This window comes from Callospermophilus lateralis, unplaced genomic scaffold (assembly GCF_048772815.1).
Source record: "Callospermophilus lateralis isolate mCalLat2 unplaced genomic scaffold, mCalLat2.hap1 Scaffold_578, whole genome shotgun sequence".
NCBI classification, from domain to species: domain Eukaryota; kingdom Metazoa; phylum Chordata; class Mammalia; order Rodentia; family Sciuridae; genus Callospermophilus; species Callospermophilus lateralis.
This window is the reverse complement of record NW_027514514.1, coordinates 13,083-29,568: the sequence shown is the minus strand read 5'-3', so window position 1 is coordinate 29,568 and position 16,486 is coordinate 13,083. Positions and strand designations below refer to the sequence as shown.

Sequence of the window (16,486 nt, the reverse complement as noted above, 5' to 3'; positions counted from 1 at the left end):
GCAAATCCTCAAAGAATATATAGCTGCTCAAATTCCTCTGTTACCAGAAATCCTAAAGTCAGTAAATATACATTGTCTTATACAGCTTTAAGTTACAAACTGAAATTTTCATTGATATTTAAAAACCAACCTTTGGGAGATGGGCTGCACTCAACACTGTACTGGAAAGGCCCTGATGGTTCAATCCATGTTGCTTCCATTAGTTTCATAACTTCCCAAATCACCTGATGTGAAATCAATCATGAATTTACACAGCTACAGCTTTCCTTTCATTTTATTTGGCAGGAATAAGGCATCTGAATATATTCTAGTATTTTGGGGAAAATCAAAGGAAAATCATCTCAGATTTCTTGTTTCATGTTGAGGTGAGTATTTGCTCAGACGTTTAAAACAATGGGTGGACTTAATGCAAATATTCTAAGTCTGAATTATGACCTGACGCGACAACAGAACTGTTTCTAAACATGATTTATAACAATTTTGTATAGTTATGATCTGGATATAAATATACAGTGTATAGTTATTTTTTTCTTCATACAAATGAGAATTCTTCATTGGTATGTTATCACAGTGATTTTTTTTAATTTAAAATGAAATGAAATATAGTGGGGCAAAGATATTCCTAATGATGTTGAATGTGTATTTGTAAGAACCTTGTTTTTTTCCCTCATTAAAATGACTTTGAGTTTGGAAATTTGAAGCTTATATTAAATCAAATATTTCAAACTAAAAGATAGAAATGAGTGTGCAATTATTGAAGTTACCTTTTAAATTACTTTTAAATAAGTAATCCAGCTAATGATAGACACATACACTAAGCATTGTGATAACATTCACCTCTTTGTTATTCTGCATACTCTTGGGAAGTTACCTCCGATTTATGATCCCAATTGTATGAAAAAACAGGTCAACTCAGAGGCAATTAGGAAGACTTAGTGAAGAAAATATTTTCAAAGAAGTGTAGTTACCTTAATTCCAAAGTTGTACTTTACAAGAATAAATATTAACATCCTGGCCATCTTATTTTTAAAAAAATTAATATTATGTTTCAAACAGGAAAAGAACTGCCTCATGTGCCATCCTTCCTCTGCCCCCATACTGATTCACATTCTTCCAAAAGAAAAGTCTGGAATTTTGTTTCAGAACTAGTCAGAAGAATTTCCCTTGCTCATAAATATTTTAAAGTAAATTTGTGCCTTTACAGTTAAATGGTCTTTACACTCAAATGGGTATTGCTGACTGTTGGTTGACAGCTCAAGTATGCTGACAGGAATTAGCAAAACATGTGCTATCATAGAAAATATCAGTTTGGGATTTCAGAGCCACAAAATGACACAAAAAGCCTTCTTTTGCCCTTCTGTGGACTAGGACTTCTAAATAAGTACCAGAAGATATAAAGAATATCTTATTATATTCTCTTCTATAATAGGGGCATTTACATTCCAATGTGAAGGTAGGATAGGTTTGTGGGGAATGTTTTCCCAGGGAATTCTTGCATTTCTTTCAGAAAACATATTGACTTCAAAAGACAAATAACTATTTGAAAGTGGTTGTCCCTTGGTGTAAAAATAATTCTGAAATCTAAAGCTGATAAACTTGAATTCAACATGCTGCAAAAGCTCTCTATGTATACACAGTGATGCACTCTGTAACAATTCAGTCTAAATACCAAAGTTTGTAAAGTCCTAATTTCTAACTCAAAGGCACATTCTGTACCATATCATACAGAGAATACCCTAGTTAAACTATATTTCTTTAATGGCAGAACTTCGAATGTCATCTTGCATTTCACAAAACCCTCTTTCTTTTCAGAAGTAATTAGCTAAGGCAGAGTTTGTATGGCAATTAAAAACTACTTGCTTGCAGAAACTTGTAGGCATTATGTATTTTTTTTTTTTAATGCTACATGTACATATGCGGATTCTTGCCTCTAGCTTAAATACAGGGAATGTTGTAGTTGGTTGCACAGGAATTGTCTCAAGAACATTAAAGCAAGCCAAACACAATTGTATTCCAACTAAAATTGCTCTCTTTATACCGTGTATTGAAACTTGATAACTGTTGGTTATAAAATCCCTTTGATTTTCTGTAGGTAATAAAATACTTTGGCAATTACTATTGACAGTTCTGGATAATCTTGAAGCCTGCCTTGCCTGAACAAGATGAGTGTTACAAATCAGTCCACTGAAAAAGGGAAGAACAGCAGCAGGCAGAACACATGTTTCAATTTCATAATGCTGATTATCTCATTCGAGATTCTATGCATGCCTAAATCTGAGAATCTCTCAAGCAGCTATATGGACTTCTACTTTTAAAATGCCTATTACGCTTTCATACTTTTTCCTGCTTCCTGAAGAGTGCCATTTTGCCAAGCTTAAATAGCAGAAAATTGCAGTGCTTTTCCTCTGCCCATCTCCTCAATCTCTATTAACCTGCACAAGAACAAAGGAGTATGATGGTCCAGCTATAGGTTAAGAAATAGGTTCGAAGTTGTTTTTCATTTACTGTCACGCATATTTTTGACTCATAAATTCATTTCCAACAATAGCCTCCTTTTAATACCTCAGCAAATTACTAAAAGATGAACTCTTTTTTTTTCCAACACATATAAATGTGTTGGTCCTTGTTCAATCAATATGAGCACGCTCCCACGCGCACATACGTTTTATTATTTGCAGCAACACCAAATGAAAGTACGTGGTTATTAGAATGTGTCTTGATTTAAATAAAACTGATAAAAGTGAAGCTGGCCCAAATGGAATTCTTTCTGGCCCAAATGGAAAAATGGTTGAAGCACCTGGTTCTAATGCTTGCAGTAGGCCTTTATTAGATGTCATAAACAGAATGATACATTACGCTGTGGATGACTCACAGCCCACAAATGTTGAGGTAAAATGGAGGACAAAGAGTTCTTTTAAAACAATAAGGTTAAATGGTCCTTTTAAATCAAACAATATTTATTAAATGCACAAATATTAATGACCTTATGGAGATCTGTTCATTCTTCTCATTTTATACATTTCTACCTCATTTTTAAGGCTAAACCTTGTGTTTGGATTTTTAGCAAGAAACTCCATCTTACATAAGTGTTATTTAAAGTCAGTCCTAAATGACAAACGCACTGTGACAGAAATGAGACATCTTTCTATTTTCCTTTTTTTTTTTTTTAAAGAAAACTTAGAAGGCTCCATGTCCATTCTCTTTAGTCAATTAAGTTAAAAATCCATCTGTGCCACAGAACAACAACAACAAAAAGGTAATTTTGGCCATCGGAAACTGTTTTAGAATAAGGTCTGTTTTGCATTTAAAAAGATAAAAGAATTTTTTCTAAAACGACAATTGCTGGTTGGCCATCGATTCAGAGCTTTAATCTCATAGCCTGCTCAAATTTCCCATTATGTCTCACTGAGGCTTAGAAGGCTTGAGAGGCTGAACTGTGGCCTTCAACAAAAGTGGAGGGGGTTACAGCATTAAGAAACACAGCTGTTGCTCACAAACTGCAAATGTTAGAATAACTCACTGCTTGTTTTTTTCCTTGCTGCTAATAAAAACTTAAAGTGTTTTGCATGCTTTCTATAAACAGTGCACTTAAGTTTTATAATCTAGTACATCTTATTAAGCGTGAAGTCTGCTGATCCCTAAATTATTCATAACGTGGTCCAGACTGATTAAGATTGGCTTGTTAAGGAGCACAAGAAGCAATTAAACTGACAAGGCAGTGCGGCCTTGATGTATACATTTATTATCACAAGAGTACCCAAAGTGAATGCCCTTAATTTCACCTCACTGGCCTTCTACCATGGCTGCCACAGGCACAGAGAGTGAGGAACAACATGTCAAAAGCTAACTCTGAGGAAATGCCTATCTTCAAGTGAAACCGATTTTGTAATGAGCCTTTCAGTTTGCTCCTGAGGTAATAAATCCTGACTGGTGCATTAATTACTTGATAATATCCCATCAAAATGCAAATGCAGCACTTGACCCATAGGAATGGCTCACTAGCTGGTAACTCTTCAGGGTGGACATAAATTGTCTGTTTTCTCTTATCAAACAGGGCGTTTATTTCCATCTTGCTGGGATGAATGTCACTTCTGCCCCCCTCAGCCCCTCTGTGGCCTGACACCATCATTTGCAGATGATTGTCAGGATGTGCCAACATCTTAATTGTCCGACTCCTTGGCTTTGTACCTTTCAGGAGAGAAACTGCACCTTCTCCCTGCCCATGGGACCCTCCCCAACACAGGCAAGAGAATGTGCACACTCCTAAAAGAATCCCACGTGTCAAGGACACATGGCAACAATATTACAAAGACCAACCCCACCTGGGTAGAACACCCTCATCTTTCTCTTCAAAAGCCAAACCAGAAGTCTGCTTTTTTGTAGTGCTCAAGTACCAGCTGAATGAACAGAGGAGGTATCTAGGCAGTCTAGATAATTAGATAATATACAGAACAAGGCGAGAAGGTGTTCCCTGACTGAACTGACATTCACATCACAAGGAGAAAGCATTTCTAGGTGGTGTTTTAATATTTTCACAAAATAATCAATACTTCATTAAAGAAATAGAAATGGTACACTCTAGCCATCAAAGAGATAGTGAGATTAAAGGAAGAATCAAAACACAGCTTAATAAACACTTGAACATGGGTGAGAGAGAATCCTGTTCTTGAGTGTTCCCTTTGCCTGGTGAAACTGATTTATTTAGTTATGGAAACTGTTTCCACAATGAATGTTAATGAGGATTTTTGTTTTCTATTGGCTCGTTCAAAATTCTGCTCTCCATCAATAGGTCTGACTCTCCACCTGGGTCAACCTGCCTTCCAGTCATGTTTATTTGTCTTGAAGGCTTGGTGAAAATCCTTAATTCAGGTTACTAGGCAACCCTGCAGGTGAGAAAATATAATGTTTGGCTGACTCCATTTTTGAATGCACACAGTGGCCTAATGCCTTCAAAATAGAGTGCAAAGCATGTGCTGATAATTCTCTGCTATATTCTCTAAAGGTGAGGTCAGAAGAAAATTAATTGATGCTGAAAATAATGACAGAAGGAGAGGCACCACTGAGACTTGGTGTGACTGGCATGTGATAATGTTAGCAAGAATCTCAGCATGTGACTGGACAGTGTGATGAAAAATATACCCTGTGCGAGGGAAAAACAAATTACAAAACTTAATTAGTTTTTGACACTTCTTCATAAGTTATTATCTTTTCATTTGGAACATTGCCTTGGAACATCAATACACAAGAAGAAATGAAACATTCTTATTGTAAATATGAAAGAAAGATGACTTTATATTGTGCCTCTCCTCTTTACATGTCCTTTTGAATAAACATAATATCCTCTGCAGGCTATGCATATAAGGGAGCTGCAGATGATGCAAATGCATGTGGTCCAAGTGTGACACCAACTTAGTCAATGCATGATTCCATTAGAACGGATCATGCAATTATGATTTTTAAAAAATGAGGTGGCATCCAAATCAAATGTGGTCAAAATAAGGCTCTTAGATGGGAAGTAGTCAAATTATATCCCCTATTGCAATAAGGCTTCCTGTACAGCAAATGTATTTTTAATTCCTTTCTACTAAGGTTTATACCTAGAAGTAATTCACACTGATTACTAAATAACCCTTGTGAGTTGCTTTGTCTTTTGAATTTTAAAAAATACACTTGCTGTGAGCAATGAATTTCATAAACCAGCAACTCTCATGCTTGATGAATCATTCTTATTTTATGCAGTGCTGTGTGATAGAGAACTGAGATAAAATATTCTATCCACAAGCTATTCGGTACAATTTATCATCAGCGGCTCACTAGTCCAGTGATAATACCTGGCTTGCAGATTGCAATGATCAGATTCTGTTTTTATTTCAAACAGGAGCAATTCCGAATACCAGAGTTTTTAATTTACATACATTAGTGAGGTTCAAATGTGGCAATAGCTACAAGCAAATTCATTTGCAAACTGAATGCTCGCCTTGCATAATGGGTTCCCTTTAGCAATTACTCACCAGTGAAATACCCAGATAAAAATGAAAACAAAGAGAAAAAAGGAAAATCATGATACATACACCATAGTGGGGACCAGGATAATTACTGAACCACAGTGAAGGTCACTTTTATATCTGTTTTAGTACTGATTTCGTGTACTCTTCCTCTGTATTGAATTCCTAATGCAATTTTCTTCCTATTCTATGGTGCCCATATTCTTTTTTATCTGCAAATTTTTTTTAAGTTTCAATATTAGCGTCCCATTATACAAAAGTAGAAACATATTACTATTAACACAAATCCCACTGATAACATTTGAAAGGATTGAAATATGAAAACATCCTGTTAAATATACTAATCTTTCTCACACACACACATACACACGTACGTGCACACACATGTGCACCACACCCTAAAACCCCACAAATTATACAGGGTCCAACATTTAGTGAAACTGGCAGGCGTATAATAAAATACCTCTTCTAGTTACATCATTTTTACACTGACCACAGTATCGAGCTTGAATTCCCAGCAGCATCATTACTAGACATTTTCTGCCACCTTTCTGAATCTGAAAAGCTTCCTACATTTAGTGAAGATTAGGTAATGCTACATCCAATCAATAGCAGCTATCAATTCTATACCTTGTTCAGCAGAACTAGTTGATTAAAGTAAGTAAAAAGACTGAATAAATATTGCTTAAAACCAGATGTTTCTTAAAACTAATCTGCAGTTTGGAGAAAATATACTACTCATAGACAATAACAAACACTAAGATTTTGATAAACACAATGAGAATTGCTCATCGGCCATTTTTATCGCATAATATTATTGAAAAACCAGGCCAGAGGCCCCGTGTAGAGCGGAAGCTTTGTGTTCATTCGGCATTTCCAGAGTCTGGCTCATTTATGACACAATCATGTGGTTCTATAAATGGAATCTCTGCAGGTTCATCAGTTGTTCTTTAAAAGTGTCTATTTATCAGAGTGATCAGCAATCATCTAAAGAAATCTTAGCAGTGCCTTTGGAAAAAGTCATTTCCAAATTCATGTGTTTAGGCCCAACAAAGTAGGTTTTCAATTTCCAGTTCTAAGCCAACTGTGAAACAACCCAGAACTGCTCATAGGGCAAGCCATGTGCAGAACACATGGATGGATGGCACATGCAGCAACTGCAGGCCCTCTAGTATCCTGGTTCCTGCCCAATCAGCAGCCATGCCGCAGTCATCGCAGCTTCTGGTTGCTGCCTGGTGAATGGGTCTTAGATGTAGCTACGTGAAACTAGAAGAGACACAATCACTCTTTCCAGTGTTATCAAATACACAGTCACACACTGCCTGTGCCTGAGAAATATTAGCTTCTATTTGAAATCATTCAATGAACCAATGTAGACAGTCACATGAAAAAGACAGGCAGGATGAGAAAATCAGAAATGGGGAAACAAACTTCCATATTTACAATGCTTCACAGTGTGGTCAATCACTCTGTCCTTTTTCTTCCCAGTTTTGAAAACATTATCAGAAGAAGTGGTATTAACTCTTTAAAAAAAAATTTAAAAAAAAAATTGGTTAATCAAGGGTTTCAGATCTACCTAGGGTGCTGGTTTTCAAATTGTTCAGAGTAGTGTGGTAAGATAGTTAGAGCTGGCTCTTGTTCTTCCAGGCAGCACTTGATCACTGCTGTGCTATGGTGCATTTGCCTAATCATAGTGTCACTCATCTTCACCACCCCAAAGCCCAGCTGAAAGTGGGATCATGGCAATTAAAATACAAAGCAAATCCTAGCATACATATCAGAGCCCCAAGGATAGGTCTTGATCCTTTAACAGACAACGTATGTCTACCATAAATGATCTAAAACACACATTTTTATTTTTTCAGTAGAGATTTTTCTAGAAAATGAATTTCCTTGAAGGTATACTACAGTGAAAAGTAAACCCAATTCATTTTGTTAGTATGTACTTATAGATCTCTCTCCTCCCTCCCCCCACCTCGATCATCTATGTCATTTCTATTCTAAATGAAATTATTATTATAATATGCAACAGTCAGCTGTCTGGCCTCAACTACAGTGATCTTTCAAAATCACTTCCATTATTTCCCTATGTAAGATGCCCACTTCAGTTAGTTGATGGGCTGGCTTACCTTACTTCTATTTTAAAATGTAGGCTCCCAAACTTTGGAAATTCTATGATCATCTTCAAGTAGCCTTTTGATAAATTAATTTTTCCCCCACTTCAAACTCCCATACAAATCCTTTGACCCACTTTCCTCTAAAGATTTCAATATTGCAATAAAACATTTGTATTTTTCAGTTTTCACAAAGGTATTTAGAATAGGCTTTGGTGTATATTCCATAAAAATGGAACAATAAATTTTAAACTAACAATACAAAGCCTAAAGAAGCTGGGGTGACTTGGGATAACTTGACTAGTACTTTATTTAAATTCCCGAATTTCTTTGGTTATGAAGAATAAAAAGGCTTCAAATTACTAGAGATGCTCTTTTCTGTGGCAACCAGTGTACTTTTCCCTATATTGTTTAATAAAAGGAGACCTTTACTTTCCAAACTCAGACTTTTACTGATTTTTATTTTATCATTTTTCCTTCAGTTATCAGGTGTCATTACTGCAAGGAGAAATGAAACAGCTGGGGTTGCATCTTGACTTCTGTTTTCCTGAGGACTTTAAGAGACTGCTTATATTTCTCCTGGAGGAACCTACTTTGTACTTGAGTCTCTCCTGCAGACTGACTGAGAATGAAAAGCCATGATTCTATTTCAACTGATAGTACTTCCTGGAGCAGTCATTTTTGTAACCTTAAGTCAAAGAACCAAGAACAAAGAGAAGCTGACTTAGAATTTTTGCAACACCCATAATATAAGTAAATGAATGAAATGAAAATGAATGAAATGAAAAAAAAAGTGACAAAAAAATTATTTTCTATTTTTTCTCAGTACATGTTGTTTATCTTATTATGAATGTTTGCATATAAAACAAGGATTTATTTAGCTGAGTTAATTACTAATTAATTATAAACAAAATAATGAAAGCTATCTGCAGGATTTTCATGTTTTGATAGACTGTTTAATTATATTGAAAAAGGTTGATTGTTCTGTGAAACTATATATTTCTCCTCAACAGAGTCAGTAGCAAATGCAATCCATTTCTAAGCTATGTTATATATCTGGAAGCTTGATAATTACAGTTCATATTTTCTTACCAAACTGATAATGTGTTATTAATTCAGATTTTTAAAAAATAACCTTCTAAATCCTTATGTTTTGTCCTAGGTTTAAAATTCTATGAGAAACAGACCACACATTCTTTTGCTCTTAGGCTGTGTCGTTTTCAGAGATGCTAACCTGTTAGTAATTAACCAAGATTAGGGTCTTGGATGCTTGTGGTTATCAGAAAACTTTCCCTGAGGATGTCTCCAGTCCAAGGAGAATTTATGCATTTATGTCTAGAAGAGATGCTTTAAAATCATACTGAATTTATAGGAAGCCTTACGATTGCTTTGTGAATGCTTAGTGCTCTTGTTGTGTGTTCATCAGAATGAACAATTTTACACCAAAGGTACCTAGTCTGGCCCTAATATTGATATCCCAGTCTCTTCAATCTAAATAGGGTAAGACATAAATGAAGGTTAGAATATTTACAGTAAAAGAAGTAAAATTGTATACTTAAAATAACCATGCAAAGAAGCAGAATTGTGTGTTTTTCCAAGGTATCATTGACATAGATGAAAAAAATCAGCTGCTGGCCAGGTTCATTCTTTTGTTTGCACCCAAATTGCATGCTTGCAATATGTTCTATCTTGTTATTTACTAGTCTATTCTTCAACTGTACTGTAAATTCTGGGAAAACATTTTATCTTATTTCGGCATTTCCCATAGTTCTCAACATACCTTTACTGAATGTAAAAATTAATAAGTGAAAAAAATTCAGTTGCAGAGCTAGGGCTCAATTCCAGACATGAATCTAGATGTAATATTTTTTCTCTTTTACTCTAAGGACTCATCTAAGCATTTCTAAGCTTCATTTAGAAATAAATAACAAAATAATAGAATAATATTTAACTTCTCTAGAGAATAAATTGTTTACTTAAAAAAAAAAACAACTTATATCTATATTTTTTTACAATGTAGAAGCTGATAAGGGCAGAGCTAAAACAAGAAAGAGGTAAACAGCTTGTATTGATTAGTAGGAAAATATGCTTGTCTTCCCCAAAGCACCCATTTTTTTTTTATAAGGGAAGCTTAAATGTGGAATTTCTTGTTTCCTCCATGAAATGCCTCATGGAGGGCCTTGGAATTTACAGAAAATTGGTACCTTTGACTGGAAGCCACGTGTTTTTCAATCTCTTTTTTCACTACCTTGTTAAATCTTTCTGGCCATCACTGATTTCTGAGAGCATATCTCAAACTAACTAATGTCTATGTTAATATTAAAACAAAAACAAAGCACACTTATCTATTTGTTTATATTCCCTTGAAAATGAGATTTGAGCCAAACCTTGAATGGAAATATTATAAGATTTAAGTGCCTGGGAAGAACAAGAGTCAGATGGTAGTCTGCACGCTCACTTTTGAGTTTGAGTTTACACAGTAAAATTCAGTGTAGTCACTGAGAATTTGTCCCCACACAGTGTTCTTGGCATTAATTACTGATTCATCAGAATCTATTTGCCATCCTTATGTCAGTCTCTGGTATGAGTTAAGGAAAACCATAGCAATGCTGTTTTTGCTTTTTATATACCTTTTAGCAGGATTTTTAAGATTAATAAGGGGAACATGGGAAATAAGGTGAGATAAAGGATAATTTGCTCTCTTGTAGGTATACACTTTAGCCAGACGCGAATGTTTTTGTTTCTTTTTAGTATAATAGGGTTTTCTATAAGTTTCATTCTGGTTAAGGTATGGACAGAAGATAAGATATCTGTATTACTCAGGGTTCTCAAGAGGAACAGAAACAATAGGAAGTATGATTATACAAAGGTGTTTATTAAATTGGCTTACATGACCAGAAGCTCCATAGTCCACAATGGCCATCTGTAGGCTGGAGAGCTGGAGGAACCAGTAGCTGTGCAGTCCATCTTTAGATGCATATTTCCGCCAACCATCCAAACAAACTATTTATACCTTTTTTAATACTCAGAGATATTACATTATATCTAGAATCTCTGCTTAATGGGCCAATACCAAGAAATTCAGCACGATCAAAGTTTATGCTCCTTCCACCATTGTCCCACACCCTTAAAATCCATTTTACACATGTTCCCCAGACCTTTGCTTGTATGAATTAGAAAACCCATGAAGTTCCTTTGGAGTATAGCTTACCTTTTCATGGGTTACACTGTTTATCTCACCTCTACGGGCCTGCTTTAATTTGGATCTAGTTATAGGCCTGGATGCAAAAGTAGGTATTGAGAGTGGGTCCTGAGGAGTATCAATATTTTCATGCTTAGCAACTGAATCATGGAAGGTTGGTACCATTTCCATAGTCAAAGCAGGATTAGTTCCCTCCACGGAGGGTGGAGAAACCAATGCCATAGAGTCATGACTAAGGATGGGGACTCAACAACATCTGTCAAAATAAACTCATTGGAATATCAGAGTTTAAGGTACCCAACTACCTCAGGCTCCTTTTATATGTCACTATCCGGGCTTTTAGGATCCCATTATTTTCCAAGCAGTGACCCCACCTCAAGTGCAGACATGTTTCAAGGCTAGGAGTTAAAATATTATCATTATTATTATTATTATTATTATTATTATTATTATTATTATTATTATTATTTGTAGTTGTAAATGGACAGCATGCCTTTATTTTATTTGTTTATTTTTATGTGATGCCAAGGATCAAACCCAGTGCCTTACATGTGCTAGACTACTGCTCTACCACTGAGCCCCAGCCCTAAACTTACATCTTAATGCAGACAATTGCAGGATGAAGATTTATGTTTGGTTTTCAGCAACCTCAGCTCTATGACTACAGGAGAGAAGATTCTCCTTCAGATTCTCCTTAGCAACTTTCAGATCAGTTATGTGTATCTGCAGCTGAGAAACTGAATTTCTGAGCGTATCATTCTCCTTGGTTACTATGTCCAGTGAAGCCAGAAGCAACCAAACATCATCATCATATTTCTTAGGTTTCCAGAACTATTCAAAAATATCATGTCTAGAGTCACTAAATTCCTTGTTTTGTTTTGTTTTACAAATGATGAGTTGGAAGCATCAAAAGCATTTACATTATGAATCTCTTTAAACAGTTCACACCATAGTTTATCAGTGCTCTCCATAATACTAGTAGGAGAGATTTTAGTGACTTTAGGCCTGACCAATTTAGACAGCCAACTCCAGAAACCACAAAACCAACTAAAGAAATTCATCCTTACAATTCTGTTTCTTCAGAGCCACTCCCCATACCAATTTCTGTTTTAGTCAGCTTTTTTGCTCCTGTGACTAAAAAATCTAACCAGAACAATTGCAAGAAGGAAAAGTTTATTTGAGGGCTCATGGTTTTATAGGTCTTAGTCGAAGGCTGGCTGCATTCCCCAGGGCTCGAGGTGAATGCAGAACACATGGCAGAAGAGTATGGCAGAGGGAAGCAGCTCACATGATGATCAGAAGCAGAGAGAAGTCTCCACTTACCAGATACAAATATATACCCCAAAGCCACACCTAAATCTCACAACTTACAGCCACAACATACCATTTCGGTTGCCATTCAGTTAATCTGTATCAGGGGATTAATTAATGTTTGGGTTAAGACTCTTACAACCCAATCATTTCTCCTCTGAACCTTTTTGCATTGTCTCACATGTGAGATTTTGGGGGACACCTTACATCAAAACCATAATAATACCCAATTTTCTTTATGCCCCCAAGACACTCTTCTAACTGTGATGAGAAATGTCATAACTAGGTTTACCAAGGCTGGTTGTGCTAGGGATGAGTAGGCTAGGGTGGTCCTGAGTGGCATATGGGGACATCACCCTTTTACTGAGAACAGATCATTATTGCTGGTAAGAAATATAACGAGAAAGAGAGAGAGGGAGACAGAGAGAGAGAGAGAAACCTAGCTCTCTAGGAAAGGTTGCCATAACTTGTAACAGTTTCCTCACAATCCTATTTTTGACATTGAATTCAGCTTGGGAAAGTTCTATGAAGTCTACAGTTGGGGCAATGGTATTTATAATCGTCAATTACCCTAATGAAGGCTACAGAAAGGAGAAAGGTTCATTTCTAAGTATTTTATCATATCTAGTATGGTGGCAAATTATGTTTTTTTTAATTTCACAGTGACATAAAATAATGAAAAAAATAATAGATAGCAGTATGAATGTTTATGTGTATATATGTATGTATATATACACTTACTGCCATTTATCTATATGTACATAAATATATGTGAGTATATGCCTATATTATCTTTTGCTATTTGAGAATATATGGTTTCAGAGAATTTTTGAAGTAACTAGAATTCTATGTAATTGTAGCTGCAAATCTTAGGCAGTGTAATCTTAAAAAGTAAAGTCACGATAGTAATACACACACATAATTATTTCTACAGGCTTTTAGTTGACATATCTGTTCTATTTCTCCACTTAGATTTGTAATAACCATTTGTAAGGTTTCTACATTTTTTCATGTTATTGTGCAGCATATGTGCAAAAGTGCATGTGACTGTATATATGCATTGTTTATAGAAGTAGAGTTGAAAAATAGCATCTATCACTTCTATGAAAATGAACACTGATATTTTTTCTGTATTGATTTTATAAACTACCCACATATCTCCAAATCAACAGCACAGAATAACTATTCCAGGCCCTTGCTAAAATTAAGTTGGACCATTAGTTTTAACTATAGTTTATCTGACACTTTTAGAAGTATGTCATTACAAATTCACACCTTGGAATTATACCCTCTACCTTTTAAATGATTAGCACAAGACATAAATTTCATCAAGTCTGATTGTTCTAGGGCTTGAGTATGCTAAGGTGGTCTGGTCTCTCCCTTAAGCTGAACAGATCATCGTTACTATTAAAAAAAAAAAAACAGCTCTCCAGGGAAATTTCCAACGAAAGTGTTTATGTGTCATTATGTGGGTAGACAAAGAAGTCAGCTGGCTTGATATTAAGTGACTTCCATTATTGCCTGACTGTTGGCTTATGTAAGACTAAACTAACACATGATTGTAAAAGTCCTCAAAAGAGCAATCAAGCATTTTGGCCAAAATCCACTCTTGGATGAGTAGGAATTAATATCAAAGAGCACACCAACAGACTGTTTTGACTGTCTACAAGACAGTAAACAAACGTTTTGGCTAAATTCTGTCTTTTGATTATGACATAATAGAGTAATTTGAAAGAAACATTTGTATGAAGTGCTCTAATGGGGAATCATAGAGAAAAATTACCAAAGATAAGGAGCGAGCCTTAGACTATATCTGTATTGTACAAAAACAATATTTTCTCAGGAAATAAGCATGTGCATATCATGGTAAGCAATTGTTTTTAGCTTTTTACATTAATAAAGATAGCTAAATGACTGCAGAATCTCATTTTCACTTTCTACTGTGAAGACAGTACATTTAGCATTTAACCAGTTTAAATTGATTTATACAGTCAAAGTAAGCATTCAGTATCAACATAGATCCATGGGTCAGAAGTATCTAGTTTATTCATCTCTGTTAATCAAATTAGTTAGATAATTACCAAATCTTCATTTCAATTTGTGGATTTGAGATCTGAATTATCTTGATTTGTTTATATAGGGTTTTAAAAGTTTAATTTCTATGCTATTAATGGAACTGAAAATAGCATTAAATTATTTTAGAAATAATAGCCTATTCCATTAGTGTCTTTGTAGCCTGTCATATAAATAGGTAAATATATGTGCATATGCATTTAGAAAAATAATTTTTCAAATTTTAATGCACAGCAGCATCTTCTGAGACATTATGCTTTGCTATGTAAATGCGTATTTGAATTTCTCCTAAAGTGTACAATATATGCTTGATTTTGTTTCAGATTTGATTTCATGTGACATGACAGCAACTCCTAAAAGAGGAGTTTTTTATTATTTTCCTCATTATTATTCTTTTCCTCATTGTGATTTCCTCATTATTAACTTACATCAATATATGAGTTGTTCTATTGATGCTTATCTATATCTTCATGTTGAAAATAGAACAGTTGTTCTAGAATATCTGGATATTTTTATAAATTATTTGCATATCATTAATTGGTCAAGAAAATACACTTTTCACTCAAAGGTGTCCAGGGGTTTTTCTAATAATAACGTGTTGTTAGTGCACTCTGTATCAGGAACCAGGAACTGTGATATACTCAAAAGGTATTATCTAGTTAAACTTCCTCACAGACAGATTGAGAGGGATATTATTACTGTCTTTGTTTTCATCCTAGGAAATCAAGGCAAAGATACTTAATAATCTAATGAAATCACACAGTAGAGAAATGATGGAGCTAGAAAGTTTATCTGGCATGGTGACTATATATTTGCCATCAAACATCATGATAATGAATTATTATGAAGTTAGCAGGCCAAAGTACTGAAGTTAGAAGACCAGTGTCCACAAGTATAAAAAGTTGAAAAGATGTGAATTCTTCCTTTGAAACATTACATTTCCAAACAATGATATAGTTAAAGCTAAAATTTTGATAATCAAATTTTAAAACTATTGACTTAATAAGATAACTGTTTACTAATGAATCAAGTTTTCTCTTCTGTAAAAGGAATAAATCTCTGGTTCTAAGTACTTGTTTAACCAGCACCATTAGTTATCTTTTTCTTGACCTTTTTTTGTCCCTCTTTGGTAGTGTGAAGAAGAGCCTCATTTTAAATTCAGCAGCCTAATTCTGAAGTTGAATAGTTCAGTTACAGAAGCTTGCTACCTTTTAGGTTCCCAGGGGCAAAGTTTAAGTTTCTATCCAGGCTTGCCTGAGCATGGGAGGATGGATTACTGGGGTCTGCCATGGTTGAGTAACAGCCACTCAAGCAGAGAAGAATTTTTAAAGGGACTGGGAGGCCCATGTCTATATATATATATGTATATATATATATATATATATATATATATATATATATATATATAGAGAGAGAGAGAGAGAGAGAGAGAGAGGGAGAGAGAGAGAGAGAGAGAGAGAGAGAGAGAGAGAAGAAAATTTCTTCCTTGAATTAGAGCAAAAAAAAAAGTAGACAAAACTTTATACTCTTGTGCCTAATAGTTTATTCCAGTTTGCTAAAACAAAGATAGGTCTGAAACAGAAACTGTTGGCTTAAAAGTATCCTCCAAAAGCACTTAATAAAAACATTTTAAAAAATCATATGTACCATTAAAAATAAATATCAAAATAAGTAAAAAAAAATAGCCCAAAAGACTTCCTACCGTCTCTTTGAGCAAAATAAATCATCTTTGCTATTTTTTAAGATACTTTTCAATTGTCCAGGTATTCTGAATTTCAAAA

At 34.9% G+C, this 16,486-nt stretch overlaps 1 protein-coding gene across 1 annotated transcript in view; it reads right to left on the bottom strand.

Annotated features, from left to right (window-relative positions):
* The window catches only part of LOC143640712 (zinc finger homeobox protein 4-like), a 59,931-nt gene extending 48,388 nt beyond the window's left edge, over positions 1-11,543 (bottom strand). The window contains 2 exon segments of the mRNA XM_077108347.1: positions 6,469-6,574; positions 11,331-11,543. Coding sequence (XP_076964462.1) covers positions 6,469-6,574; positions 11,331-11,543 — 319 coding nt within the window.
* Positions 11,544-16,486: the final 4,943 nt, after the last annotated feature.